At 42.3% G+C, this 26,531-nt stretch overlaps 1 protein-coding gene across 1 annotated transcript; it reads left to right on the top strand.

The window, feature by feature from the left end:
- The first annotated feature begins 15,555 nt into the window (after positions 1–15,555).
- Positions 15,556–17,817, top strand: GJD2 (gap junction protein delta 2). Its single transcript, XM_004578198.2, has 2 exons — positions 15,556–15,707; positions 16,734–17,817. The coding sequence occupies exons 1-2, from the start codon at positions 15,637–15,639 to the stop codon at positions 17,626–17,628; spliced, it is 966 nt and encodes a 321-aa protein (XP_004578255.1). The 5' UTR covers positions 15,556–15,636; the 3' UTR covers positions 17,629–17,817.
- The last annotated feature ends 8,714 nt before the right edge of the window (positions 17,818–26,531 follow it).

Consider the following 26,531-nt stretch of genomic DNA (forward strand, 5'->3'; position numbering starts at 1 on the left):
TTACACAGTCAAAAATCTTCCATCAGCTTGTTCACTCTCCAAATGACTGCAATGATCAGAGCCAAGCTGATCCAAAACCAGAAGCCAGAAGCCTCCTTTGTGTCTCTCAAGACTTTGGGTCACCCTCTGATGCTTTCCCAGACCATAAGCAGGGAGCTGGATGGGAAGTGGAGCAGCCAGCATATGAACCAGTTCCCATATGGATGCTGCCACGTACAGGCAGAGGACTAGCCAGTTGAGCCATTGCTCTGGCCCCCCAGACTATTGTTCCTATATTTAACATTTACACAGATGGGATCATAATCTACCTATTATCCAGCACCTTGCTTTTCTCATTCAACATTTAGGTTTTTTTTTCCTTTCAAAGGTTTATCCATTTTATTACAAAGTCAGATACACAGAGAGGAGAGACAGAGAGGAAGATCTTCCATCTGATGATTCACTCCCCAAGTGAGCCGCAACGGCCGGTGCGCGCCGATCCGATGCCGGGAACCTGGAACCTCTTCTGGGTCTCCCACGCGGGTGCAGGGTCCCAATGCATTGGGCCGTCCTCGACTGCCCTCCCAGGCCACAAGCAAGGAGCTGGATGGGAAGTGGAGCTGCCGGAACTAGAACCAGCGCCCATATGGGATCCCGGGGTGCTCAAGGCGAGGACTTTAGCCGCTAGGCCACGCCGCCGGGCCCCAACATTTAGTTTTAGAGTTTGATCAACTGCATTTGATTTGGCTATTAAATAGTATACCATCATATGAATAATTAAATACTTTCATTCTTCTATCACTAAATTTTGAGTTCTTATTCACTCTACTTTCTTATCTTCTTCCTCTGTTCCTCTTTGTTTGATTGTTGTGAACTGAATGCTTCCTCTCTCCATCCGCACATTTTTCTGTTAAAGTTTTAGCTTGACCCTTATATATTCATAATAAGGAAGTAATCAGGATTAGATCAAGTCATGAGGGTGGAGCCTTCATGATGGGATTCCGTGTTTTTATAAGAGATACTAAAGGACTCTTTCTCTTTCTCTAACACATGAGGATACAGTGAGAAGGCTACCATCTTCAAGCTGGGAAGAGCTTGAAAAAGAGCTGAACTAATAGACACTTGATCTTGGACTTCACAGTGTCTAGAATGGAGAGCTGTGTCTGCTGTTTAAACGACTCAGGATGTGACATTTTGTAATTGCTTCTGCAGCAGATTCAGACCTTGATTTACTGATTGATATTTTCTTTATTCTCTTCCCTTCCCACCCCTTTTTTTCTCTGCTAGACTAGATACCTTCCACTTACTTTCAATTCTTTTAGTGTTTACTCCTAGGCACCAATACATGTCTAATTCAATACACTCCAATGTTTAACAGCTGTGTCCCTCCAGTATGACTGTTTTGTAAAATAAACACGTAATATTTGTTCATATATTTAGTTTTATGTTTTGCTTTGCCTTTTTTGTTTAGTTTTGTCATTGTTGTTTGTTTTGAGAGAGGGATTAAGGGGGAGCTGGAGAGAGAGTCAGAGAGCAGAAAGAGAGAAGTGACTTACTTTTATTGGTTCACTCTCCAGTCTCTCAATGGCTAAGACTGGGTTGTGTCCAAACTTGGAGACAGCAACTCCGTCAAGGTCTACCCAGTGAGTGGCAGGACCCCATGCCTCATTGTTACCTAATGGGAGCCACATTACCAGGAAGCTGAAACAAGGAGCCAGAGCCAGGACCTGAGCCCACATCCTCCAGTGTGGAGCACAGGCAACCTTAGTGAGAGAAGTAAACAATCCTTTCATTTTTCATTTCAATTTTTACAAAAATTTTCACCAGGATCTTGGATATGGCTGAGCAGGTAAACACAAAAATAAATGCAAGTCAATGTTTGTATCTGACAGACTACTGGTCATTTTCTTTAATTCCTTGTGTATTTTGATTTTTATACCTGCTGAATATTATCTTTATAATTTATTAAAGTCTAAAAATACACAATAATACATGGTGAAGAATGAAACACTTTGATCACTGTCTTAACAATTCTGCAGCAAATATTCATGTATTCTGATCATGTTTCTGAGAGATTTTTTTCAGGAGAGCCACTGAAAGTGGTGCTGTTGCCATGGCATCATACAAGCAGTCCCTTAGAGGTTAAGATGCAGGAATCTCATCATGCTAGGTTCAGGTCTCAGCTACTTTGGGCTGCATTTATTTGCACAACTTGGATGCAGATATGCCTTTCATCTTGCTTTCTACTGAGCATTAGAAACTGTTTTCCTGGTGGTGGAATGCAATGTCTGTCTTCATGTAAAATGTGAAGGTGGAGTGTGAAATAATCACAGCCAGCACCCACTGTACCTGGGAAGAACGATAGCACCCACCCCCTCTGCCTGCAGAGGGTAATTTTTTTCCCCTGTGAGTGATGTTTCAGTTGGCATTGTAAGCAGCATCTGTTCACAGACTGGAAATCTAGAGTGCAATCCAGGTCTCCTCCGGAATCATCAGCTTTCAAAGGACCACAGTGAAAATCAGATTTCTGAGGAGAGATCGCAGCCAGTGACATTGAGCTAAAGTCATTTTCCCAGCTGCTCAGGAAGCTGGTCAGCTGGAGAAATCTGAATTCTGTTCACACAGAACTTTAGTAAGTGAATTAGTCCACAGTGCTATTTTATTTTTAGCAGACCGTGTTAGAATGCTTGTTTTCTATTGAGTTTAGATTAAAAAAATATTTTTTTTTGCTCTTAACCACACTAAATTCTGCAACTTATATGGGTTCCAAAATAGCTTCTTCTGATATCTGTAGTTAATATATCTCTTTAGAAGAAAATAATGATTAAATCACGTTTAAAAAGATTATTATTATTATTATTTTGTATTTGGAAAGCAGAGATACACATCCTCCTTGGTTCACTCGCCAAATGGCCTCAATGGCAAGAACTGAGACAACAGGAAGCCGGAAGCCAAGAGCTTCCTCTGGGTGTCCCACATCAGTGCAGGCACCCAAGACCTTGAACCTTTCTCTGCTGCTTTTCCAGATCATCAGTATGGAGTTAGATGGGAAGTGGAGCATCCAGGATTACAACCAGCATGCATAAAAGATGCTGGCACTGCAGGCAGAGTTAATGGAATGTGTAAAGCATAAGCACAGTGGAAGAATAGACTAACATACACTAAACTCTCACTGTACCATGTATACGTCATATAACACTTCCAGCAACCCAATGATAGCATTGGCTTTTTGCACTGGACAAAACCAATGCCCAGAAAAGATAATTTACTTCCAGTTGAATAGGTAGAAACCAGCTTCAGATCTGGATTTATATCTCATTCTTTCATGTTCCCACCACATTTTCTCTTCAAAAAATCCCAATAGATGCCAAGCCCAGACATGATAAGGGCGAGGATCTAAAAGGATTTCTAGGGGCTGGCACTGTGGAGTGGTGGAAAAAGCCAACACCTGTGATACATACCATGTAGCCTTTGGTAATGTCCCGACTGCTCCACTTCTGATCCATCTCCCTGATAATGACCTAGGAAAAGCAGTGGATTGCTTCCAAGGCTTTTGGATAAGATGAGGTATGGAAAAGCAGAGAAAGATAGCTGAAATGTTGGGTCCCTGCCACCAATATGGGAAACCAGATGAAGAGCCTAGCTCCTGGCCGCAAGCTAGTCCAATCCTGACTGTTGGAGTTATTCAGAGGAGCTCCTCTTTCAGGAGGAGCTATGAAAGATGAAACTGAAGCATTAATCTATAGTCAGGTTATATACTATGCTAAATTTTGCATATCATTAAGAAGAATTTAGAATTTAAAAAATTTTTATTAGTGGTGAGCCACAGATAAGAGAGAAAGACCAGACTTGCAATGTTAGCAGATCACTCTGTAGTATGACAGGTACATTGTAGGGGAACAGATAAGAAGTGGGGAGACCAATGAGGGACTGATGAATTATTCAGTGAAGAAATGATGAGTTGACTGAAGTAGGGTAGTGATAGAGATAAAGAAAGACAGATGGATTTGAGAGCTACACAGAAGCACTTAGTTGTCAGGGATGGACACTTTACTCCTGCCACTTAGTTCCCAAGGATGCTCACTTTAGTCCCATCAAAGTTTCTACCCAAATTCTCCTCATACATTCTGGTCTGGAAGTTGTGAGGAGGACCCATGTGCAGTACCATTTTGTCCACTGTGTAGCCTCATTCGCACCATAGCTCCTCTCTGAGGTGATGGCACAAAGGGGGGCAATGATTTCGAGCCATCCAAGAGGACAGACAAGAGATGGACATTCTAGGTAAAAGCATGTGTAAAACTATGAAAATGGGGGATGCAATGATGAACAGGAGGAACTGCTAGAAGATGTGCATGATTGGAGTGTAAAGAGTGTGGGAAGAAGGCAGGTAAATAGGCTAAGGAGGCAGTATCAGCCAGATTCTAAGAAACTCTCTGGGGGTTGCTGAAGAATCCAATCAACCCATGAGGTTACTGAAACAACTGAAGGATTGTGGATAGGTGATGAAGATGCCATCATAACAAAACCATTCCTGTGAAGTGTGGTTTAGATGATAAACACAGAGGTTCTTTTGGGAGAGTCTATACCTAGTAAGTGATGAGGGGAAAAGGAAAAGAGAATCTGCTTTTATAGCACTCCAGAGGATAAATGGGTCATGATGACTGGACACGCGGGTGATCAAGTGGAGTTCATTTCTTGATCTTTGGCATATGCAACCCAGCTATATTTTGTAGTGGGGCTGACATGAAAACCAGCCAAATAAGGGTGATGGTGTAACCAAGTCCCAGCGGGGGCAGCATAGCTCCACCAGTTTGGGTCTATTGAAGAAACACTGCAACAATAGAACTTTTTACAAACATGTGGGTAAATTTAAGGGAACAACAAGTGATACTGAAACACTCAAGTGTAGCTACAGTAGAGAGTTTTTAGTACCATAAGTATTGAAAGAGTAAAAGGAAATAAATAGAATGATCAGAACACTGTGTCATATAGGGGCCAAACTCAGTTACCGTCTGAAAAGATCAGCCTCCTAGCTCACACGGTGGGATTGAGTGAGGTAGGTAGAAAATGGCCCTTTAGGACAAACAGAACAGCAGGCAATTTGGGAATAAAATATAAGGTCTCTTCGCAGTATTTTGACTTCTAGGTGCCTGAGGAGAACCTTGTGTGGCTCATCAGAGTTCCAGCCTGAAGTCAAGATGTGGGGGCACCTCTGTCCAACTTAATGTTGACCTATGCTTCCTACTGAGGGATTATTAGCAGGGTTCAACATGACAATGGTGCTTTTAGAAGTGGTCTGGGGGTACAGATGCTTGGCTGGATAGTCACAACATTGCTTGAGATGCCCACATTCAATGTCAGAGTGCCTGGTTTGAGTCCTGACTCTGATTCCAACTTCTTGCTAACACACACCCTGGGAAGCAATAGGTGACAGTCTCATGATTGTGGTAGATTGTGGCCTAGACTGAGTCCCTAGCTCCTGGCTTACGCCTGTTCCAGCCCCAACTATTGCAGAAATTTGGGAAATGAACCAGTAGGTGGAAGACCTCTTTCTGTTTGTTTCTCTCTGCCTTTCAGATAAAAAATGGCAACAAATATTTAAAACATATACAACAAAGAATAGGACTCTAAAACCTGCTAATTCGAGTTATGTTTCATTTTTATATAAATAACATATTAGTAATTAAATACACTTTTCTAGGACAGGAAATAGCTCTGAATATGCTAACATACTAAGACATAAGGCAAGCATAAGGCAGAGTTACTGTTGATACTGTTATTGTAATAATGAAAGGTGAACTTACCCAGTATAATGTACCCATCTGTCAAAACAAACCAAAACAAAAAAATAAAACTCTGTGAACTTCTGTGCCATTCCATCAACACACACATGCTTGATAGTCTGAATAACAATACACTTCAAAATAATTCATCTTGCTTAGCATTTGGAAGGTCATGTGCACGTACAGCCTGTTGCCACCTCATAAAACATTTTAGGAACTTACTCCCTTTGTTGTGATTTTTCTCTGGAGCTGGTAAAAATGTTTTTAAATATCCTCAGGAATGAAAACCCACTCTTTGGAGAACTTGAATTTATAAATCAAAAGTCACTGGATCCTAATGGAAAAAAACAAGGACATCTTCGAACTTGTAAGTTGGATCCTAGCAAACAGTTACCAAGAAACTACATGATGCAGCTGCAAATAATTTTTCTCCCTTTTTAAAAAAAACTCAAACTTATTAAAATATGTATTTTCAGAATCCACTAGTGAAAATAAATTGGGGAATCAAACTGGTTCATACAACTTGTAGTGAAAAACAAGGTGTGATTTGGGACTCTGGAGATAATTTCAAAAGAGAAGCCTCAGAAATAATTTGAGTTATGGCATTCATTTTGAAATAAATTTATATTTTCTTGAGACAATTTTCATATTATTTGACTCAGGATTTGCCTTGTCATCAGCAGTGTTAAACAACTTAGTCCTAGTATCATTTAAAAATGATGGCACTATCTTTAAATAATCTTATTCAATATGAATGCCCAATGTCTCAGAAAACTCTCAGAGTTTAGTATCTCAACATTTGTCTTCCTGTAAACAGCATAATACGCCAATCCAACATGGGAGGAGGGCATGGGGAGGGATGGGGGAATCCCAGAGCCTATGAAACTGTGTCATAAAACGGGAAAAAAAAAAAAAGAGTATGATCCTCCAAATACAATTCACCCTGACCTCAACTGAGCTGTAGAAATCAAGTAAAACCTGTTTCCAAGAGGAAAAAAAAAGTTTGCAGGTGCTCTGTGGGTCACGTGTAGATTCAGGGACTGCCTTTCACAATAAGCTTACTGCTGCCAGAGATGAACATATTTGAAGGAAGCATCACCATGAGTAATTGCCACTTAAGAATTGACTAATCATGGAAATATTTAAGTTGACATTACAATTAGGGCCTATTTATGTCCCAAAGAATTACAGAGTATTGCTAATTTGAGATGATCCCTGAGAGGTCATTTGACTTGTTTACCTGGCAGCTGACAGCCAATCCTTAAACCAAGAGTTGCTTCTTGGCATGGGCACAGTCTTTAGGGAAGGAAGGTAATGGCATGGGGATGCTGAGGGCAACCAATCAACAGGGGTGGTGTCATCATTCATTCCCTTACAACCATTCTTGCCAACCTTTTCCAATCTGTTCTCATTGCCATACACATGGGTTGATCATTTAAAAATAAGCCCCATCATGTCACTCCCTCTTACACGATTTTAAATGCTGCACACTCAGGAAAAATGTTTATGCTTTCACCTTAGCCCTGCTTGATCCAATCCTCACCTGTTTCCCCAGCCATATCTCAAATATCTCTGCCTTTGCTGAGAACAGAATAGTTCTTTGAATTTTCTCTCTCTTTCCTCATGGTCTTTCTACTGCTGTTCCTATAGCTCACAATGCCCTTATTTCATACCTTTCACTCAGTTTATTCTTGTAGGACTGCTCTAGGTCTCAGCTAAAGAGTGCCTTTCACCCTGGAATATCCTCACAAGTAGGTCAGCTCTTCTCTACTCCATTACATATCCTGGGCTGAATATCTCAGAGCTACTCATTAAAATTTTAAAAAATTAAAATTTCACATCTTGGTATTTGAGATTCTTTTGTTAATTAATATTTGATTAAGCAAATATGTCTCTCCTATTAGATTTTATCCTCCATGCAGTCAGAAGTTGTGTTGTTTTGTTCACTGTTATACCCTCCTGACACATAGTAGGCAATAAACAAATAAAGGAGAGGCTCAAGAATATATGGACCGGGCTGGCATTGTGTTGTAGCATGTTAAGCCACCGCCGGAGACACCAGCATCTTATATGAATACCAGCTCATGACTCAGCTGGCCACTTAGATCCAGCTCTCTGCAGATGGCCTGGAGAAAAAGTTAAGGGTGGCTCAAGTTTTTGGGTCCCTGAAACCCATGTAACAGACCTTGAAGAAGCTTGTAGCTTCAGTTTTTCTTAGTGTAGGATGTTGTAGCCTTCTGGGGAGTAAACCAGCGGATGCAAGAGCTCTCTCTCACTTTCAGATAAATGAATATTTTATTGGACCATGGAATATGGTCCAATATTAATGGGTTGGGAGACATTGGTTGTAGTAACGCATGCATACCCAAAGTAGACATCGTTGCATGTTTACCAGTTTTTAAATATATTCTCCAGGAGTAGAAAAAAATGTGATTGCTTGATAAAGAGTGAAACTGTGCTGCTCATATACGTTAATCCTTCGTTCATTTTTCCCCCTGCTCAGATGTCACAAGATGGCAATATTTCCTTTTTACTTGGACATTGGCACTATGTTTTCCTTCAGGAAAAGGACTGTCTCAGTTGTAGCATAACTACCACAGAGCACGACAGTAAGTATTTGGTTTGAAAAATGAGTTTCCTTTCCTCACACTGTACACTATTTCACCAGGCACTGACAGCATAATATAGTCTAAGCATGTGGTTTTCTGATCATCTGATCTATTGCAGAGACAAGGTTTAGAGAAATCAGGACAAAAGGGTGGCTACATCAGCTATTAGTGACCCCTCCTGTATATCAATTTCACAGCTGGATCATTTGTATGAACTTTATGACAAACATTTTTAAATGGAGGCTATTAATAAATATCTGACATGGGAGATATATGCATTTGGCTTAACTACCTACCCTATAGATAACAGACAGTAAAATTGAAAATTTATTATAAACAATTGCACATTTGATTCATACTCTTATCTAAATGTAAAACCATCCCACCTCTGCATGAAACAGAATAACAATTCTTGACATCATGACACAAACAGTAGTGTTGGAGAACAAAATACATGTACTGTTCTTTTGCTCTGAATAAAGGATGTAATCGGATGCAATCATTTCATTAATACACACATGGCCCTGTAATGGAATACAGCAAACCAGATGGTCAGGAGTGGACTGAGATGAAATGAGATGGGTGTTTGCAGTTTAGCAACTAACTACTTAGCCTGCATGGATTATTTTAAGTACTTGCAGAACCACAGGAACACATTTTCAGAATGAAATTCCAGCTTTGTGTCCAGAAGCACCACCCATTCAATACAAAGAGAAAGCTTCTATTACTTGGATCCTATGGGGTAGTGGTGCCTGCAAAATCAGTAGTGTACATTATTGCACTGGTGCTCAAGCCTGACTGCATATTGAAATTATCCAGAGAACTTTTTAAAAACAAGTTAATGTATAGGTTTTATTTCAGGAAAGTACTGATTTAATTGAACTGGGGTACAGCATAGGCACTGGGACTTCTTCAAAGTTCCCCAAATGACCCTGAAGTACAGTAAAGTGTAACAGCCACTGCATTTGTGTAATTCTTGTATATTTATAAGTAGGATCATTTTACAAATCAATAAAAAAGCTTGTGTAGGGTCATTTGGGAAGTCTCAGAACATCCCTTGCCTCCAAACAGCTATTCATTCCTTGTGTTTGGAAAACTACACAGAAAATTTCATTTCTTTGGATGAAGGCTTTGCAACTTACATGAGGATAATTCCTCTGAGAAGGATAATACATTAAGTGGTTATCAGTTATTAACACCCTGATGTGTGCTTCTTTATCGGATTACTTGTCTTTATGGTGGTGAAGTGGGTGAAGCACAATGGTGGAGGTTCAAAGTCAACAGGATATGGATTCAAGATGAATTCCAGGTATGGACAAATTGACTAAGCGCAGGCTATACTCAAGGCTGAATGATGAGTGTATGCCAAAAATTTTTTTTTTCAACTATACTGGTATACTGGTATGGCTAACACAAATTTGGCATTAACCAAGCCCAGAAAGCCTGCCAGCCTACTGGCTTTTTATCCCCCATCAGTATAACACTTGCCTAGGTACAAGGTATAATAGGCTGTTGCCTACAGCTGGAGCAAAAGCAAAATCTGATATGAGGTTCTGAGAGTCAGAAAGAACTGGACTGTATCAAATTGGCAAGCTGGATTTGAAGCTCCTGACCAATCGACTGAACCCCATGCCAACTGCAGAAATAAGAAAAATCTCTGTGCCAGAAGCGTCTGTGGGTGCCTGAGAGCCACTGGAAGGCAGGAAATGAACAGGAAAAACATAAATGTCTCCAGGGTGAGTAATAACTAAATCCTCAGGGTCTCCGCAAAAAATGGAAATTGGCTGATATTTAGGAAGTCAAGATACCAAGGGATGAGAAGAGTCTACATAGATTTATGAGAGCAGGCAAAATCAGCTCTGGATCTTAGAAAAGGTTCATTTGGGGACTACAGATTCCACAGAATTATCATGGTTGCTGATATAAAGCATGGAAATCTATCCAATTTTTAGCTCTGATTTACCAATACACTTCAATGTGGAAGAAATGCAGGAAGGGTACATGTGGATAATAAAATACATTTGCCTAACTTAAAAATTTGTCAAAGCTAGATCCTACTCACATGCATCATCCCTGTGATTTTCTCATCTCTTTTATAAATGCTGGAAACGCACTCAGCAGGAAGCCCAGCGATAATCCCACATGGTTAGAATTCTGGCTGGACAGCAGCAATGAGATGGTGAGGAGGCAGATGCCCAAAACTCAGGCAGGCTTCTCTGCACTCTAGCTGAACGGCTTCAGAATAGCACTGACTTCAAAGAATTCTCTTCCTGCAGGCTTAATGAGCCGCCCTGGGAAGATCCCAATGTGAATGGGAATCATGACTTGACATAAATGGGAAAGATTATGTGTCATCAGAGTTGATTTGATTCTTAATGGGGTGTTAATTTATTTTGCTGTGATTTCACGCATCTCATTTGGTCACAATACCATGTTATATGAATCCTTGAGATATTACCTACACACAGGTACATTCTCTACACACCAAGTTGGTGAAGAATGAGAAAACTGTTCATTTTTTTAAAGGGTACCTACACTTTAATTCAAAAAGTTAATAGGCAGATGTTCCATTTCCCCACCATTTGGATCCACAGTCTGTTGGAGTTAAGACACAGTTTGGCATGTCTTAAGACACTTTTGGGCTCATGAGATTACAGAATAATTTTGAAGGTAGGAGGCTCCAGAAAGTCTTAGACCACAAAGCAAGTCACTCTGTCTAGGGCTTTATAAAGTGGGTAAGTTGGACAGTTTTATTTCCCTTGGAGATACTACGTCATAAGTTTCATTTGATTAGCACACAGAAGTGTTTTCATAAACATCTGAACTGAGCCCTAGACATAGAAAAGGAGACACACAAGAGGGAAATACAAAGTGCACTTCATAGTGAAAAGGAATAGGTTTCATCTGCCACTTATATTCATTTAGATCTTACAAGATAAGTTGGGTTTGCCTTTCAGAAGAGAGTTTGATGGTTTCATTAGGAAACAGATGTATATATACCATCCACTAGGGGAAATAAAGCTGAATTAATCCTGGCTGTTTGTGAAGGGATGTAGAGGACTTCTACACAGACCAACTCCGAATGAAATGCATTCCCTCCCCAGGAGGCCACAGAGTCTGACACTTGCCCAGATAGAAGCATCCAGACCCATGACTGGCTTTCCCAGGGCTCCTTTCTGATGCTGCACCCCAAGGCTGACAGGTTCAGCAGCAGCCCCTCGGTTGGGGCCTAGTGAGTGATGAAAGCATGGAACAGAGAGCAAACCACTTGTAATTAGCAAGATGGTTTATTACTAAGGGATCCAGGTTGCTTCAAGTGTGCGTAAGGACATCACGGCACGATAGCATAGTGGTTAAGGTCCTCCCCTTGCACGCACTGAGATCCCATATGGTCACCGGTTCTAGTCCCGGTGGTCCTGATTCCCATCCAGCTCCCTGCTTGTGGCCTGGGAAAGCAGTCCAGGACAGCCTAAAGCCTTGGGACCCTGCACCCGTGTGGGAGACCCGCAAGAGCTCCTGGCTCCTGGCTTTGGATTGGCTCAGCTCCAGCCATTGCGGTCACTTGGGGAGTGAACCATTGGATGGAGATCTTCCTCTCTGTCTCTCCTCCTCCCTGCATATTCACCTTTCCAATAAAAATAAATAAATCTTTAAAAAAATTGAAAGAAAAAGAGAAAAAATAGACTATGGAAAGTGCCATGAGATATGAGATATGGTTTCTATGCCCTAAGAATTTATGGACCAGTAGAGTAAAAATCAATAGATTAACTATCATACTTGCAGCATATACAAACTTCCTATGAGCATTCATTGATCACATCCTGGAAGCTGCAAAGCTGAAAGATCCAGCTAGGAATGGTTGAGAAGAGAATGAAGCCGTAAGCATAAAAAGAGCAAATACAGATACACTATGTTGTGTGTGGGATCATCGCTGGCAACACTACACTCCCTCCTTGTTTTAGAGTATTCAACAATGGGCTTGGCAGCGTGGCCTAGTGGCTAAGGTCCTCACCTTGATCCCATATGGCTGCTGGTTCTAATCCCGGCACCTCCACTTCCTCTCTGTCTCTCCTCCTCTCAGTATACCTGACTTTGTAATACAAATAAAATAAATCTTTAAAAAAAAAAAAAGAATATTCAACAATGCCATTTGATAGCCCTTTGCTATCTCCCTCACCGGGTGTGAGTAATATTTCCTTATGCTGTTAAGGAGGATTACTGTAGGTAAGACACACACTTGTAGGATGACAATGTTGGTATTCTTTCTTCCCTTAGAAGACTGCAGGTGACTCTATCATGATTCCAATCATGCTATCTCCTTTTCCTTGCACTAACATTCTATTTTTCATCCCTTTAAATTACTTTGATCTTCTTTTCCAAGGTTTCTAATTCACCTTTCTTCATAGCTTTTCTTTTGCTGCCAATTACCTAAACTGTGAAATAGTGATAACATCCACAAACAAATGAGATTTCCTGGGTTCCTTCCTGCATTAATCTTCTTGGAAGTAACAGTTTATAGGTTTGTATTTTTATCATAACCATTGATAAGAACTTAATAATAATGCAGGCACTTAAATATTATTTGTATTGATTTTTAACTTGGTAGGCTTAGATTGTCAGCCCAGCACTTGTATTTTTAAAACAGTGACTCCATATGTTCTAACATACACTACAAAATTTTGCAATAGCATTCTATGAAAGGCAGTGTTCTTCATTCAGAAACGTTACTTAACTGAGTGAAGTGAGCTTTTAAATACTAGCTAGCAGAAAAAGCTTCCCAGTTGACACAAAGTGGTAACTTCAACAAGAGAGAAATTGAAATGGTTAGAATCATGCAGGCTGAAACAATGCTCTGAGAAAATTCAGAGATGACCAGGTCCAGGTGGAATATTTTTATGCTTAATCAGAGAAAACTATCAGTTGACAATGGAGTTGGTTGGGTTCAAAACAGGAAAGTCACCACGGTAAGCATAGAACAAATTGTGAACAAGTCTTCGAAATAAAAATGGTTAATAGCTTTCAAAGTGTGGTGGTGAGAATGCAGTTTTAATTTAAAAAAACAGGTAACCTAATTTAATAGAGGAGCCTTACAGTGCAGGTTTTGTGAATTGTTTCCAGGTGTTTATACATGACATGTAAACATATGCATTCATGTTTTTATGTGTCTGGATGATGAGTCTATCTGGTATATTCAAGTGAATTTCAAAATAAATAAGTAAATGGTTGACAATTCAGTGACAGCCCAATGCCTGAACCATGAGAACACTGAAAATGTGTCTCTGTTATCTCTGTCGTAAGGATCGTTATCCTCGAACAGCCAAAGCAGAGAGCACAACTGCGAGCTGTGCAGCTGATTTTGGAGTGATTAAAAATACTAAATGTATTTCCACGGGAGCTTTTTTCAATCATTCATTTCGTGTCTAACATCCTTTACACAAAAAGTGTGTTTCAGAAAAGAAGCAAATGCTGAGAAACATGGTTTTAGGGAGCAGGAAGGAAGTTCATGGAAACACATGGGGATTGAGCAGAATGTAAAAGCTAAATGGATACTAGGAGATCCATCCACTCACACCCATACCTCCTGATTTCCAGAGAGAAAATAAGAAATACATATATATATATATACATATATATATGCACCCATATATATATGAGTTATAAGATGAGCTACCAATTCTTTCACGCTTGTATTTCTGAAAGGATGCCACTAGTTACCCTTAGAGCTTTTTGTATTTTTATTTGAAACACTCCCCATTATAGTCACTCCTAATACTGACCTCTAAGCTGATTAACAGCCTGGTGTGATTATTTCAATTTTCCAGCAACCAATTAAGTAGTTGTTCTAGACAGAACTGGCAACAAAAGGGTAAATGTAAATGAGAAACCCTAATCTTCTGGTTAAGGGAACAAAGTAAAAAAAGATGAGACAATGGATGGCAGTGAGGCAAGGTTGGCAGTCTAGTTTCTCCTGGCAGGATACTGGGTCTCCTTAAATCCAAACCACCACGGATAATCTGAAGAGTACCCAGTCATCTCCATTAGTAACAAACAGGGGTCAATATGGCAGGGCATCTGTGTTTGCACGTGGAGAGGGGGTCAGACAGCCCAGTCACTCAGTGCTAGGCACCTGATAGATACACGCTGGCACCCAGATCCCATCCTCGGAGGCGGCGTTACACCTGCATTTACTTTTCAGCCAAAATGGACTCTCTTTGAGCTTTCTCAGCCCATCATCAGGCATCGGACCCACCAAGCCGCCTCCTTCTCAGCCACCTCGTCCTTTCCCACGGAGATTTTAAAGCGTCCCCCCTCCGTCCCCGCCCCTCAACCAGACTCCACAGCTAGAGCAAGAATTGCAGTGGCATTCCCCAAAGCAGAAAGCGAAAGGTGAGGGGCATACAGGGAGAAGAGAAAACTACCCACTCCTATCCCTCCCCACTCACCCACGAGTCTGCTCCGGGCTCCCCCTCCTCCTGCCCCGGCGGGAGGCGGTTGGTGGTCAGGTGAGGTTACCTGGGCGCCCCGAGGAGCCCCCACAAGACGCTGCAACGCTTCCTGTCGGAGTCGTCCCACTCCCCGTGGGGCCCCAGGACTCCTGCCCCTCTCCCCCACGCGCGCGCCCTCGGCCCCTCTGGCTCCGCCGCGCAGCGACAGCAGCACGCCGCGCTCGGCTCCCCTCCGCCGACCTGGCGTGACGCAGGCGGAGACTACTTAAGGGCGGATTAGAGGCGGCGGCCGCGGATTCCCCAGCCCTGCAGCCAGCTCGGCGCGCTCCGCCCCGGCCTCGCAGCGCAGCGCGGGAGTGCCAGGTGCGGGCTCAAGTGGCAGGTGCGGGGGCCGGTGCTGGGACCCTTCCCCAGTCCCCAGCCTCTGGCGGACAGAGGTGTCCAGAGATCTGACTCGGGCGGGCGCCAGCTCGCGGACCTGCAGGCTGCCAGCCCCGCCCCGCCCCTCGCCGGGCCACTGCGGGACCCGGACCCGACCCTCAGACGGTGCGGCAGGTTCGTGCCCACTCTCCGAATCGCGCCAACTGCCCAATCAGTCGGGGCGCACTTGGATTTCCTTCCCCATTTCCCCTCTTTTAAGTACAATAAAAGGGAGGGGGATTGTGAATATACATATTTTTAATTTGTTTGCTTTTTAACTTGGGAAGGCGGGGGCAAGTCGTTCCCAGCCGGGGGGGTGCGGCCCGGGGAGGGGCCAGGAGCAACGGGAACGTGCCCGGTGCTGCCCAGTCTTTGTCTGCTGCCTCCGGATGCACAGCGATGGGGGAATGGACCATCTTGGAGAGGCTGCTGGAAGCCGCGGTGCAGCAGCACTCCACTATGATCGGGAGGTAAGGGCGCCAAACCAGCCGTCCGCGGGCCCGTCGGGTGGCCCTCCGGGAATCCCTTCTCAGATAAGTCGGAGCCCCCCAAACCCCCAGACCATCCTCTGCCTCTTCTCCGTCGTTATGGATCCATGCATTTGTGTTCCTGGTGTTGAGGGATTACCCAATGCCTGGTGATTCCATCCTTGTCCTGCTACTCCCGACTAGCTCCCCCAAGCCCTTCCCTGCAAAGCACCCTGGGGGCATGTGGTTCACTCTTCCCTTCTCAGAAAAGAGATTGTTAGCCCAATCTTGGTCCCCCCCACGCTCCAGAGTCAGAGCCAATCTCCATCCGGTTCCCTAAATAGCATCTACAAAGAAGGCAGGATTGTATTTGGACAGAAGAGGGCTAGTGGGGAGACGGATTTGGCTCTTCAGATCAGGTGTATGTTTTATCAAAAAATAGGTATTAAACAAGACTGTGTTTTTGGTTGTTAAAATGTAGTGTCAGGCATTTACACATCCAATTGACATTTTTGTGTCTAGATTTCTATTTCCATACATATTTTAATGCATATATATGAACGTATTTTCATAGCTATCTGTTTGTACATAGCTCTAAGTGCAATATTCCTATTGAGAATAAGCTAAATATGCATGTAGAGTAGTTACTTACACAGTGTGTAGTCATTGAAACACACACTAGCTGTTCAGATATTCCGTTTGCATTTTTGTCATACCCAGAGCAAGAATGTATTTGGCGTCTCTGTACATTCCATATATAAGGGTGACTTCTGCATGTTACAACAGATCTTGCCCAGAGTGTGGTGATGCTGAGTGGTGATATCTGGGATCCCCGTCCCAGTCCACAAGCACCTAGTGTAGAAAGAAGAGACAAAAATGTTTTCTGACTCCCAGTTCAGTACCACACATAAATGGACAGTTCCCTGGTCAAAGGGCTGGTAAACATCAGAACAGCAAAAAGCAGGAGCAGTGGTTTCCTGCAGTGATGCAGCTGTGAGAACCTCTCTCCCTCCCTCTTCCCCTTCTCAGGATCCTGTTGACTGTGGTGGTGATCTTCCGGATTCTCATTGTGGCCATTGTGGGGGAGACGGTGTACGATGATGAGCAGACCATGTTTGTGTGCAACACCTTGCAGCCCGGCTGTAACCAGGCCTGCTATGACCGCGCCTTTCCCATCTCCCACATACGTTACTGGGTCTTCCAGATCATAATGGTGTGTACCCCCAGTCTCTGCTTCATCACTTACTCTGTGCACCAATCTGCCAAACAGCGAGAACGCCGCTACTCTACTGTCTTCCTAGCTCTGGACAGAGACCCTCCAGAGTCCATCGGGGGTCCTGGAGGATCAGGAGGTGGGGGAAGTGGTGGGGGAAAACGAGAAGATAAGAAGTTGCAAAATGCCATTGTCAATGGGGTGCTGCAAAACACAGAGAACCCCAGCAAGGAGACAGAGCCAGACTGTTTAGAGGTTAAAGAGTTGACTCCACACCCATCAGGGATGCGCACTGCAGCGAGATCCAAGCTTCGAAGGCAGGAAGGCATCTCCCGTTTCTACATTATCCAAGTGGTGTTCCGAAATGCCCTGGAGATTGGGTTTCTGGTGGGCCAATACTTTCTCTATGGCTTCAGTGTCCCAGGCTTGTATGAGTGTAACCGCTACCCCTGCATCAAGGAGGTGGAATGCTATGTGTCCCGGCCCACTGAGAAGACCGTCTTTCTAGTGTTCATGTTTGCTGTGAGTGGCATCTGTGTTGTGCTCAACTTGGCTGAACTCAACCACCTGGGATGGCGCAAAATCAAGCTGGCTGTGCGAGGGGCTCAGGCCAAGAGGAAGTCAGTCTATGAGATCCGTAACAAAGACCTGCCCCGGGTCAGTGTTCCCAATTTTGGTAGGACTCAGTCCAGTGACTCTGCTTATGTGTGAGGGATGAAGGCCTGCAGCATGGCATGTAGTCTTAGAGCAGATGACTGCTCAAAGGTGGCTCTATCTGCCCTCTTGGATGTGACTCTCAACAAGATGTAGCATAACTAAGACTTGTTACCAGAAGATCTTGCAACAGCTGTACAGGAGAAATAGTAGAACTACTACCATGTGGGACAGCCCTGTGGCCACAGAAACATTTGGGCATTGTGTGAAAAGGATGAATTGGACTTCTTTCAACCCTCTTCCTTTATGGGCCGTCTGGGCCGTCCTGACCTTGAAACTCACCAAGTAGGCTTGAGCTCTGCTGAGCTCTGTACCCTAGTGGATGTTGGGAATCCAACTCTGCATTGATACAAAATGTGTGACCTGTCTAAACACTTATCCCTGTAGCCTGGGCTGTAGGACTGACCTCCTTGAGGATCCTGTGTGTATCTCCCCATCAGCATGCCCCTTTTCCTCAACCCAGGACAGCATGCCAGCTTATTATTATTATTATTATTATTATTATTTTTTAATCTGGCCTTACATTAGACCTAATGTGGTTTATCTGCAAGCTAGAAGGAACTACATGGGGTACTTTCTGGAGAGTGGCCATGGAAAAGGTTTGCATTTGAACCCCATATGAGTGGTCCTTAGTCATTTATGAAAACCTTAGGAATGTCTCAGTATTTCCAGTTTTCTAACTCAAACTGCACTGGTGCTGTTTAATAGGGTGGGGATGGGTGGGAGGGAGGGAATTACAATATGCAACTTCTGTGAGATGGTTGTTACAATGTTTGGCATGCGGTTGTAAGCTTCAGGATAATTCTGCCTTCAAGCTTGTGGAGTTAAAAAAATATTTTGGGGAGTTAGTATCGAGGTTGTCTGCCTGAGCCACAGCATTTCCAACTGGTTTATTTCACTCATTTTTTATATAGTTATGTTGTGCAACACAGCTGCACATTGTTTTGCCATGGTTTGAACTGACCTGTGTGCTCACACCAGAGACCTTAATCAGTCCATGTCAATCCTGATTCATTATTTGTAAGTTATTTTTCACACACACACACACACACACACACACACACACACACACACACACACACTCTACTGGCCTAAAAAACCCAGATGTAAACACTATTGGCTAACATGTGTTTACAATATTTATATGAGACATATACCAAAGGTTCAAAAATGTATCACTTTGGACTGTGAATATGGTTCCTTCTCTTTGCTCTTATTTATTTAAGTGCCATACTGTACCTTCCAATTCCACTGTGTATTTAGTTAAAGCACTGGCCAAGAGTAACAGTTGGATAATGTGCTTTTATGAATTCCATTGTCTTCTTTAAATTATCATCATTTTTTATTTAGAAATGAACGTGTAATATACAACTCAAGATTTGTTTAAAATAAAGTTCTTGCCTTTTTTGTAAAATAGGAAGTCTGCCCTTTTCTGTTTTGACTGAGGTTCTATTTGTTTAAATAAATGCTCAAAAATATTACAGCAGTAGAACACTGCAGGTAGGAAGTGTGTGACAGTTGATAAATATTTGAGGTATGACCAATAAAATCCAACTATCCACTGAAGATGAATAGAGGCTAGTATGTTTCATGAATGGTTAGAGTGGAGTCATGATATATTCAAATAGTGGTTAAATCTAACTCATTTCAATTTTAGCTCAATTTTTCTCTGCTTGTGGAAGTATATTTCTTGTACTACAAATGTTAACAGCATCCTATTGATGCATTTCAAGAGTTGGTTTCTCCTTGTTTCCACCATATTTTTTCCTGCCCTGAGTTGTTATGTTTGGCAGGCATGCTATTTTCCTCCGTGACCTTCTCAAAGCCTGACATTTAGCAGGATATTAATCCAGTAATCAAAGGAAGTCATCTAGATCAGTGCAACCCAATAGAACTTTATGAAATACTGAAAAGTTTTTCTGTGTTGTGCCATTATGATAGAGACTACCCATATATTACTGTTGAGCTCTTAAAATGCAGCAGTGCAAGTAAAGAACTGAATTTCTTACTCTTTTCAATTTTAACTAATTTAAATAACTGTATCTTTAGTTGCTGCCTGTTACACAAAAGGGTTCTAGACTTTTAATCAATCATTTCTTATTGGGCCCTTGATAAGCGGTTGATCCTTTACTTGCATAAGATTTTTTTAGTCACCCCTTTTAATGTACTTTTACACTTTCTATTTACATGTGGTCCCCTTTTTAGTTCAGTAGACAAACGCTCTTCTGCACTCCTGTAGTGGACATACTCTAATTTCAGTGGACACTCCGGTCGAACATTGTGCAGCAATGTGGAATTTCCTGGATAATTATTTTTAATATACAATCATTGCACTTTTTAAGCATGGAAGCGCAGATGCCAATTTTAGAAGAAAAATGTTTATTTCCATGTATAGGCTTCCTTTAGCAGTATAACTAAGCAGCTGAAGATAATTGTCCTTGAGAAAAGAAACAGATCCTTCTCTGTTTTGTGTTTGGTAAGCTAAAAGTGTTTGGAGACACCTCCCAGAGTTGGAGAAAGAGTGTTGCTTGAGAGCTCTTAGCATATGCTGGGGTGTGAAGGAAGTAGGAATCTGTGTGGAAAACAAGGTCTGTTGTATTTGTGCCTTGGCGTAGAATTAGAACAGTAGTGTTTCCTGTGGAAATGCATCTGAGATCAGTGGGGCTCATTTATTTCATTTTTCTGATGTTTCCAAACACTCGCAAGTAGTAAGATTATTAATTCACTTGTCAGTTCTGGAGCGGGAAACACACCCACGCTTAGAGTCATCCCTCACATTAGCGGCAGCCTTTGGCTCATTTGCTTTCTATCTAACAAAGAAAGTGTAGTGATGATCTTGATGGTTCACATAGCTAGGTGATGATCATGAGCTTAAACTACATTTTCTGAAAGGATAGCATCTCTCTCTCTTTCTCCATATATATATGTATATGTATATGTATATGTGTGTGTGTGTATATATATATATACATTTTTAAAATTTGAAAGTCTCATGGTGAACTGAAGACCTTCTTGGTCTGTGTGTGCATAAATGCGTGCATGTACTATGTGGGTGCACCTATGTTTGTGTGTGTATATGTGCACACACCCATGTGCCTGTGAATTGGTGACTGCATGAACTAGAAACTAGCTTAAAATACAAAATGTTACATTTTAAAAAATGTTACATTTCAAGGTCTCTGTCTCTCTTTTTAAAAAGATTTTATTTATTTTATTGCAAAGGCAGATATACAGAGAAGAACATCTTTCATCTGTTGATTCATTCCCCATGCCACTGTAGCAGCCAAACCTGAGTTAATCCAAAGCCAGGAGCTTATTCCGGGTCTCCCATGTGGGTGCAGGGTTCCAAGGCTTTGAGCTATCCTGGACTGCTTTCCCAGGCCACAAGGAGGGAGCTGGATAAGAAGTGAGGCTGCAGGGACACAAACCAGCACCCAGATTGGATCCCGGTGCGTGCAAAGAGAGAACGTTAGCCACTAGGCTATTGTGCTGGGCCATCAAGGTCTCTTTTGGAGGGTTAAAAAAATAAGAGGGATAGGAACTATACTTGAAGACCTACGTAAACAGAGGAAATTAACTGAACTCAGAAGCAATAAAAGTACAGTTAAGGCAGTGGGGAGAAGATGGTTTATTTTTCACATGCAAGTGTTGCTGCTAGCTTTGCTTATTCGGCAGAGAACAGTCATCGCAGCACCTCCTTTGATTGGGCATGTTCCCCTCTACCCTGTAAACATCAGGCTGGCGTTCATTCGCACAGGAACCCGATCTAGCTTCTCCTCCAGGACAGCATAATTTTCTGCTTTGGGTTTTCATAAAAGTCACTTTTCTTGTCACTTGCTCTGTGATTCTGAGGCATTTCTGGATCAGTATTAGATTTTTAAGAGGAAGAATTGTGCTTTACACAATTGTAACCACATGTGACACTTACGGTTACTGTCTCAGTTGTTGCCAGAGAGATGGGTGTCTCATCTGTCTTCCATAAGGCAATGGTCTCAAAGACTCAGAGTGTGTGAATACTAAACACATCTGACAAACACACAAAGGCGAGCCTTTTAGCATACAGTTAAGGAAACCAAAACATCTCAAGTTAAGAAGGTAGATTTCTTGGAAGATAGTATAGATATTTGTTTTGGAGGATTGGAATACTTAGGAAGCAATATTTACATTGGTTTCACTTTATTCACATTTTAAAATGTGCATTAATTTGCTAAGGCTGCCAAAAATTATCATAGACTGTGTGACTCAAGCCATGCAAACTTATATTCGCACAGTTCTGGAGCCTGGAAGACCAATATCAAAGGACTAGTGGGTTTGGCTTCTTCTGAGATCTCTCCTGTTGCTTGCAAATGGTTGCACTTGATCTTGGCCAAAAGGTGAGAAGTGATTGCAAATGGCTGTATTCTCATACCACCTTCCCGTGGTCTTTCCTTTGCTCATGTGTATCCCTGGTATTGCTTGGTGGGTCTGAAGTTCCTCTTTTTGTGGACAACACTCTGACTGAGCTAGGGCCTATCCTAACTTCTCTACCCAATTTTAATTTCATCACCTTTTAAAAGGTGCTGCTGCCAAACACAGTTCAAACACCATGAAGGCAAGTGGTGGGAAATTCAGTGTATGAATAAGGAGAGAAGGGCACAGCCCAGTCCATAACACTGCTTGTTTTCAAATATTTTTTTAAAAAAGGTTTATGTATTTGAAAGGCATACTGACAGAGAGAAAGGTAGAGGTAGAGAAAAAGATCTTCCATCTGCTGGCTTTCTTCTTAAATGGCCACAATAATGTAGGCTGCGCCAGGCTCCTGAATGTAGGAGCCTGGAACTCTCTGACATGGGTGGCAGAGATCTACTTACTTGGGTCAACTTTTCTTGCTTTCCCAGGCACATTGACAGGGAGTTTGATTGAAAGAGGATCAGCTGGAACTCAAACCAGAGCTCTTGTGAGATGCACAAAAGGCAGCTTACCTCTGGTGCCACTACACCAGTCCCTTCTACCTTAAGCCTTCAGGTATCTTTATAGTTGTGAAATTGTGTAATTTATTGTACAAAATTGGGTATCTGTGAGAATGAAAAAAGCAAGGCTACTAACTGATTGCTTCATCAGAACAGCTGAGATTGTCCTGGGCAAACCAAATTAAGTGGGCACCTTCCTTAAGGTAACAAACAGCCATTGAACTCCTGCTCTGTGGCCTGGAGTCCTTGGAGGTACAGGATAACAATCAAGTCTCTGCTGTTGAGAGAGGATATGAAAATGTAACTTCTCAGATGAAAAATCAAAATTTATGTTAATAATAATGGGAAAGCTTGTATGTCTTACAAAGTTTATATAATATACACACTTATGTGCTTATATATGTACATATGTCTTAAATCATATATATCTATATCTATATAGATATATATCTCCTAATGCCATTGTCTTACTCCAGACTGTCTGCAGAATAATTTCTGATGCTGTGTACTGGGCAGTAGTATTTTTTTTTCATTTACATGAAATACAGAGAGAAAGTGCATGTGGGAGTACACTCCTATTCCCTGGTTCAATCTCCAAATGCCTACAGCAGCCAGATGGGGGTCATGGACGAAGCCAGGAGCCAGGAACTCAATCCAGGTATCGCATGTGGGTTGCATGGATCTGACTACTGAATCATCACTGCTGCCTCCCAGAATCTGCATTAGCAAGAAACTGGAATCAGGAGCACGAGCTGGGAATTGAACCCAGTTACTCATACATAGAAAAGTGTCAGGTGCTAGCCTAGCAGCTAAAGTCTTCATCTTGAACAAGCCAGGATCCCATATGGCTGCCGGTTCTAATCCCAGCAGCCCCGTTTCCCATCCAGCTCCCTGCTTGTGGCCTGGGGAGGATGGCCCAAAGCCTTGGGGTCCTGCAGCCACATGGAAGACCTGGAAGAGGCTCCTGGCTCCTGGCTTCAGATTGGCTCAGTTACAGCCATTGCGGACGCTTGGAGAGTGACCATTGGATGGAATATCTTCCTCTCTGTCTCTCCTCCTCTCTGTATATCTGCCTTTCCAATAAAAATAAATAAATCTTAAAAAAAGAAAAGCAGTGTCTTCAATGGGAAGGCATCAGTATTTTAACTTCCCTGTTCCTAAGCTTAAGAACGACAAATTTAGAAACATCAGCATAAGAATCAGGGAAAGAAAAGTGCAAACTGTCAAGAGAGTATTGCTGATTTAAATCATATTGAAAGATTTATATGGGAAGATTAACAGCAACTCTCAGAGCTTTAGGAGTGGAAGCAGCTGTCATGGATGAGTTCTTCATCTAACAAGAAGGGGTGACCTAAGACAAAAACTATACTAGGGAGGGGAGGAGGAACCTAGGATAAAAGTTGAGAACAACCAATTAGCATGGGAAGGCTAGAAAGTGGTGTCATAGGGGCTGACATGTGGCACAATGGGTTGAACCACTACCTGCAAAGCTGGCATCCCATTTGAGCACTAGCTCAAATTCCGGTTGCTCCACTTCTGCTAATGCGTGGAAGACAACCCAAGTGATTCAACCTCTGCCACCAGGATGGAGACTGGAGTTCTGTGTTCCCGGTTTCAGCCCCAGCTATCCTGGCCACTTGAGGAGTAAACCAGAAGATGGAAGTCTCTCTCTCTCTCTCTCTCTCTCTCTCTCTCTCTCTCTCTCTGTATAACTCTGCTTTTCAAATAAATAAGTCTTTAAAAACAGAAAGTGCTATGTAGAATTCCAGAAAGTGAAATCATATGGACGAGATGAGGTTACTCAATTTTCCTAAATACTTAGCTAGAAAAATGAGCTACATCAAAGCTGCATAGAAGGCTCCCCAAACATCCAATTAATCTTGTGAGAAAGTAGAATTAACTAGCACTGGCATTTTTTGGCCTTGGACATTTTCAGATCTCCTGTGAATTGGATGCAAACAACTTAAGAAATGGCTACATTGACACTGAAGATCAACTCAAGACCTGTTGCTGCAACTCGGAACAGCCAGACTTAGCATTCCAAGTATCTGGCATCTGTGGTAAATGAAGTTGTGAGGAATGGAGTGGTTCTCCCCAATTCCAAAGACTAAGAGTGGCTCCTAAAAGACATTTATTTTACTTAATAAAGAATCTATCGTGGGTGGGAGATTGGGTGGGGCTTCTCCCTTAAAATCCCCTTTTACATCAGATATATTAAGGAAACAATACAGAACTAATTGCTTTGCCCATCTTCCTGTAGTGCTTGAACCTTTTTACCCTAACTATGTCAAGATTGTCAATAAATAAATAAATAAAAGAATCTATCAGCTATACATGTATTCCCAACCCAACTCCTCTTCAAAGGCCCAAGTCTTCAAAAAATGCCAAGCAATAAAAAAAATCATTCAATTAAATTTAACAGTATCTTGGGCAATGATGTGCCAAGTTTTTGACTGAGTGATTCAGGTAATATGTGATACAAAACTCCAAGAAGATTGTCTCAATGACAAGTATTTGACATGATAGTTAGGATCTCACTTGGGATGCCCATCTCCTATATTAGAGTGCCTTGGTTGGAGTTCTGCCTCCATTTTCAATTCTAGATTCATTATTGCTTACTTTGGGAGCCAGCAGGTGATGGTTTAAGGACTTGGGTCCTGTTGTTCATGTTTGAATAAGTTCATGGGCTTCTGGCTTCAGCTGGCCAAACCTGGCTGTTATCATTTGATGAGTGAATCAGCAGACAAAAGATCTCCTTTGGGCATGCACTCAAAAAAACAAAAACAAAAACAAAAACAAGACAAACAAAAGAAAACATGACAGCCCAAATAAGACAATATCTTATAAATAAAATGAAAAAAATCTACCAATATCAAAGTTTTTATTTACCTGTTTATTTTTTTTTTATTCCAAGGAAATGAGTAAGACAGCCCTGAGGCTTCCCACTCAGCCCAGGTGTCATTGCCTGGGTGGCCAGTGCTGCCTTCTGAATGTTCAGTACCTGCAACCACCCATCTCAGTGCAGTGGATGGCTTGCTGTTGGGGGGGTCTGGATCTTCCCCTAAGATAGATAGCCTAGACAGTTCTGGAGGAAGGCTGGGGCAAGCATTGGCTCCCTGAGCACTTCGGCAATAACTGGATAACCTCTTGGGAACTGGTTTGAGTTTTGGGGTATGATGAGTCGGGTGATGTCACTGTCTACAGCAGGAGCCACCTCACGTATATACCAGGTCAAGACACAGGGCACCAGGACTGAATCAGATCAAGTAGACGGAAGTGGCTCAGTTTCACCCTGCCACTCTCAGAGGCCTCTGGCAGAACTGCCAAGAATATGCGAGCTCTGGTGGACGGGGCTGGCACTGTTTTCCAGGGCCCAAGGGGGAGGTTGCAGAGCTGTGAGCTCATCCTTACCAGCTAAGAAGTTGTAGGGCTCAGGAGAAGGGATGAGCTTCGATTGCCATAGAAAAAAACTTCACCAACATGATGGCATTGTGATGGGCTTCGTTAAAGAAAGGAGGTATGAGTCAACTTAAACAGTTAGCTCTGACAAGAAACCTGGGATAGATGTGAAAAACTAGGGAATTTTGTTTTATTGAAATTCCCAGAGAGAAGTGATGGATGGTGACTTTGTACATCAGGTGAACAAAGAAAACACTTCTGATTGGGATAGACAATGTAAAAAGATGCTTTTTCTTTTTTATGAGATTTAATTTTTATCTGAAAGACACACTTACAGAGATAGGAGAGACAGAGAGAAAGATCTTTCATACGCTGGTTCACTCCTCAAATGATGCAATAGCCAGAGTTGAGCCAGTCCAAAGTTAGGAGCTAAGGGTTTCTTCTGGGTCTCCCACATGGGACCCAGGGACCCCAAGACTTAGATCATCCTCCTCTGCTTTCTCAGTTATGTTAGCAGGGAGCTGGATCAGAAATGGAGCAGCCAGTACTCAA

The sequence above is a fragment of the Ochotona princeps genome, chromosome 6, assembly GCF_030435755.1.
Source record: "Ochotona princeps isolate mOchPri1 chromosome 6, mOchPri1.hap1, whole genome shotgun sequence".
NCBI classification, from domain to species: Eukaryota; Metazoa; Chordata; class Mammalia; order Lagomorpha; family Ochotonidae; genus Ochotona; species Ochotona princeps.

Excerpts from the sequence above, each read along its gene's own strand:
- GJD2 (XM_004578198.2), top strand. The coding sequence starts at position 15,637 with ATGGGGGAATGGACCATCTTGGAGAGGCTGCTGGAAGCCGCGGTGCAG. Across the intron at positions 15,708-16,733 it reads CACTCCACTATGATCGGGAG|GATCCTGTTGACTGTGGTGG; the intron begins GTAAGGGCGCCA and ends TCCCCTTCTCAG.